Source organism: Pteropus alecto, unplaced genomic scaffold (genome assembly GCF_000325575.1).
Source record: "Pteropus alecto unplaced genomic scaffold, ASM32557v1 scaffold118, whole genome shotgun sequence".
Lineage (NCBI taxonomy): Eukaryota > Metazoa > Chordata > Mammalia > Chiroptera > Pteropodidae > Pteropus > Pteropus alecto.
The window spans coordinates 576,046-579,307 of record NW_006440654.1 but is presented as its reverse complement, the minus strand read 5'-3'; the positions used below and the strand labels follow the sequence as shown (position 1 = coordinate 579,307).

At 68.1% G+C, this 3,262-nt stretch overlaps 1 protein-coding gene across 1 annotated transcript in view; it reads right to left on the bottom strand.

Annotated features, from left to right (window-relative positions):
* TTLL8 (tubulin tyrosine ligase like 8) overlaps nt 1-3,262 on the bottom strand; it is a 32,120-nt gene that overhangs the window by 19,186 nt on the left and 9,672 nt on the right. The window contains exons 4-6 of the mRNA XM_006917879.2: nt 1,915-2,029; nt 1,691-1,814; nt 498-612 (exon numbers count right to left, since the gene is read on the bottom strand). Coding sequence (XP_006917941.1) covers nt 498-612; nt 1,691-1,814; nt 1,915-2,029 — 354 coding nt within the window. The remainder of the gene's footprint in view (nt 1-497; nt 613-1,690; nt 1,815-1,914; nt 2,030-3,262) is intronic.

Below are 3,262 nucleotides of genomic sequence, written 5' to 3'. Positions count from 1 at the left end.
TGGCTCCCGGGAGCCCCGGGGCGGGTCAGGGCTCAGGGCAGGGGTCCTAGTAGATGCTATGTCTCCACGGCCCCGTCCCCGTTGGGTGCTCAGGAAATGAAGGTCCCCCGGACGGGCCACTCCCATCCCCCCCTTCGCTCTCTGTCCCCTGTGGCCTCCAGGAGCCCTCCCTCGGCCACAGACCAGAGCTGCCCCAGCCACCCTGATGCTTAGACCAGGTCCCAGCGCCGTCCCCAGGCTGGCCGGCCTCACTGGGGACAGACAGGCAGCTCTGCGGCCCCCTCAGCCTCCTACGCCTCCCCCTCCTACATCGCCCATGCTGCCCGGGAAGTTCCTGGACTGGCCCTCACCACGTGCTCGGAGCTGAGCCCCCAGGCAGCCCACACCACCCCCCACCCCCCGTCCCCGGCCCTGTGGCCGAGGCCTGTCCCACCCCCTTCCGCAGGCCCCTGGGGAGGTGCGCGGGTGTCCCGGGGCGCGGGCCGCCAGCCGCTTACCCAGGAAGCCCTGCTTCTCGCTCTCGCTGCAGAGCCCGTAGCAGCGCGGGAAGAAGGTGTCAGGGTCGGCCTGGACGTACCACGGCAGGCTCCTCAGGTTCAAGCACAGCCCGATCTCCGGAGACGGCGGCACGTCAGGCCTGCAGTCCATGCTGGCCATCTCGGGCCAGCCCGCACGCCCGCCGGCCCGGCCGTGTTTTCCTGTAGAGAATAAGTAACTACTAACTCTGAACAGTGTCAGAATCTACTCTTTTACGGCTGTTTCCAGTGGCTGAGTGACCCAGGGTGCTGGCCAGGGCCTTGGGCTCGTGCTCAGTCAGCGGCAAGCCTGGCGGGTCTGAGGAGGGGCAGGGCCTCCCATGGGCACCTGGGCTGGCGGGTGCTGCCGTCCCCTCCCAGATCCCTGATGGCCCCGGCTCTGGCCCCGGGGTGAGGGGGGTGTAGGGCCCACGGCTCACGCCCACCACGCTGGCCCCTGGATGTGGTCTAACCGCTAGAACCTTGGCAGGAGGGCCCACAGCCCAGGGTCCAGCCCCTCACCCCAGCTGGGGAGGAGCTGAGTGCACTGGGGTTCTGGGGAGCCCGGCCACCCTGGGCCACCTGCGGGAGTCACCCACACTGAAGGGCACCAGTGGTCAAAGACTTCTTAGGACATACAGACCTCATAGGGAGCCCTGGGGGCAGCAGCCAGCCTCGGCCCTGAACCCCCACGTCATCCCCGCCATCGAGGGGGTGGTCCCCTACCCACCCTGTCCCAAGTGGGTACCCGTAGGCCCCTCTGACCGGGCAGGCCCCTCCCATGAACTAGCCCTCGGGGTAAATGTGGGACCCCCGCCTCCAGGCGGGGCCGTGGGGCTGGGAGGAGGTGAGGCCAGGAGGTGCCAGGTGTGGCGGACACCACGTCACAGCCTCCCCGCAGAGCCCGTCACTGCCCCCGTCCTCCTGTCCCACGCTTGGCCTGTGTGCCCAGAGGGGGGCCACCCGGGGACACAGCGAGGCCCACGCGGGACTCTGGATGGGCGGAGCGGGTGCTAAGGGACTCTGGACGTGACGCTGGGCAGAGGCCTCTGGCCAGGACAGCTGGGGCAGTCCTGAGGACCAATCCCGAGGTGACTAGTCCTCGAGCGGCTCTCCCACGGGGCAAGGCGCCGCCCCGTGCCCCCCCCCTTGCCCCGGCCCCCCACCTCGCTCACCTTGGTGGTGAAGGAAGCTGTTTTCCCGTAGTGATTCAGCATCTGGTCACAGGTCAAGCTGTGGCAGTCGACAATGTCCCTTTTGATAGTCCAGAGCAAGTACGGCGTTTCGTTTTTTACCAACCTGGACTGGCGAGAAAAACACCTTTATCAACACCGTGGATGGGGACGTGGCCCGGAGTAAAGTAAGTTGGACCTAAATGACATGCGGTGTAGGTTCTGACCTGTGTCGCTCGCACAGGCCCCTGGGGGCAGCTGTGGCCACGTGGGGTTTCTGCTGTGGCACGAAGCGCGTGTGGGGCTTTAGGCTCTGGGCTGCCGGGGCCCCCGGGCGTGGGGCTGCGAGGGGCTCCGGGCTCAGCGGCAAGCCCCCTGCCCCGGCAGCCCCCCTGCCTGCACCTGCGGGGGACGGGCTCCTCCCTGCTGCCCACTCCCACAGCACGGGAAACCTGGGGCCACCAGAGCCAGGGGCCAGGGGGTGGGGCTGAAGCTGGACACGGTGTCCTCGGTGTCTGTGCTTTTGTGTTTACAAACAGTGGCACCAGTTTGGTCAAAAATTCTGACCAAATCGATACAAGAGAAGAAAAACTTTCTCCAACACTCCGGGCCCCCAGAGACGAGCGTGGGAGGTGAAGACGTCCAGGTCGGTCTCCGCAGACCGGTCGGGCGCGTCTGCCAGCGCCTCTGCTCCGTTAGGGCCGCTGGGGCCCGGCCCTCCTGCCCTGTGCACGGGCGCCACCCAGTGTCAACCAGCGTTGGCTTTTAGAGAAACGACTCAGGGAATGTGCTCGGCAGCCTGCCCCGTCTTGGCCCCTGCCCCGTCTGACTGTCGCTCCGTGGCCTGAGTTCCTTGCCCACCCTGCACTTCGGGGCGTCCAAGGGACGTGAGCTGTGACTGCCCCCCACGCTGGCGTGTCTCTGCCCCTGTGGTGCCTTTGGGGGAACGGGCACTGGGCCGTAGCAGTGGCGTGTCCGGCCTTTCTCACGGCGAACGCTCTCGGTCTCGTCTAAGCCGCTCTCCCCCCCCGAGGGCACAGAGTGACCCGGCAACCCCTCTGGCAGCTCGAGTCGTCTCCTGGGTCTGCCTCGCCCCCCACCCCCGTCGGCGCCTGGTGTCTCGGCTCCGGCTCTGCCGAGTCTGTCTCTGCCGCCGAGTCGCCACACCCTGGCTGACATCAAGGTCCCATGAACTTGGCCGACCAGGGCTCTGCTCCGCTCCGCGGTCCATGCGTGTGGCCAGCACGACACTGTCCTCACGGTCGCAGCCTCCCCGAGGGAGAGGCACCCGAGGGAGAGGCACCCGAGGGAGAGGCACATTCCCCCACCGGCTTCCCGCAGGCCCCGGGGCTCTGGCCCTCTCCTCCAGGACTCCACGGTCACAGACGTGGCTCGGCAGCTTCCAAGCGGGCACGCGGGGACGCACACGCACACGCACGCGCGTCCTGCCCCGTGTCGCCCAGGCGGCCCAACCCCATAGCCCGGCTCCATGGCGGCCAGTCACGAGGCACGGTGTGACGCTGGCCTTGCCGCCCTCCCGCAGGACACGGCAGGTAGCCGCCAGGGCCGGCAGGG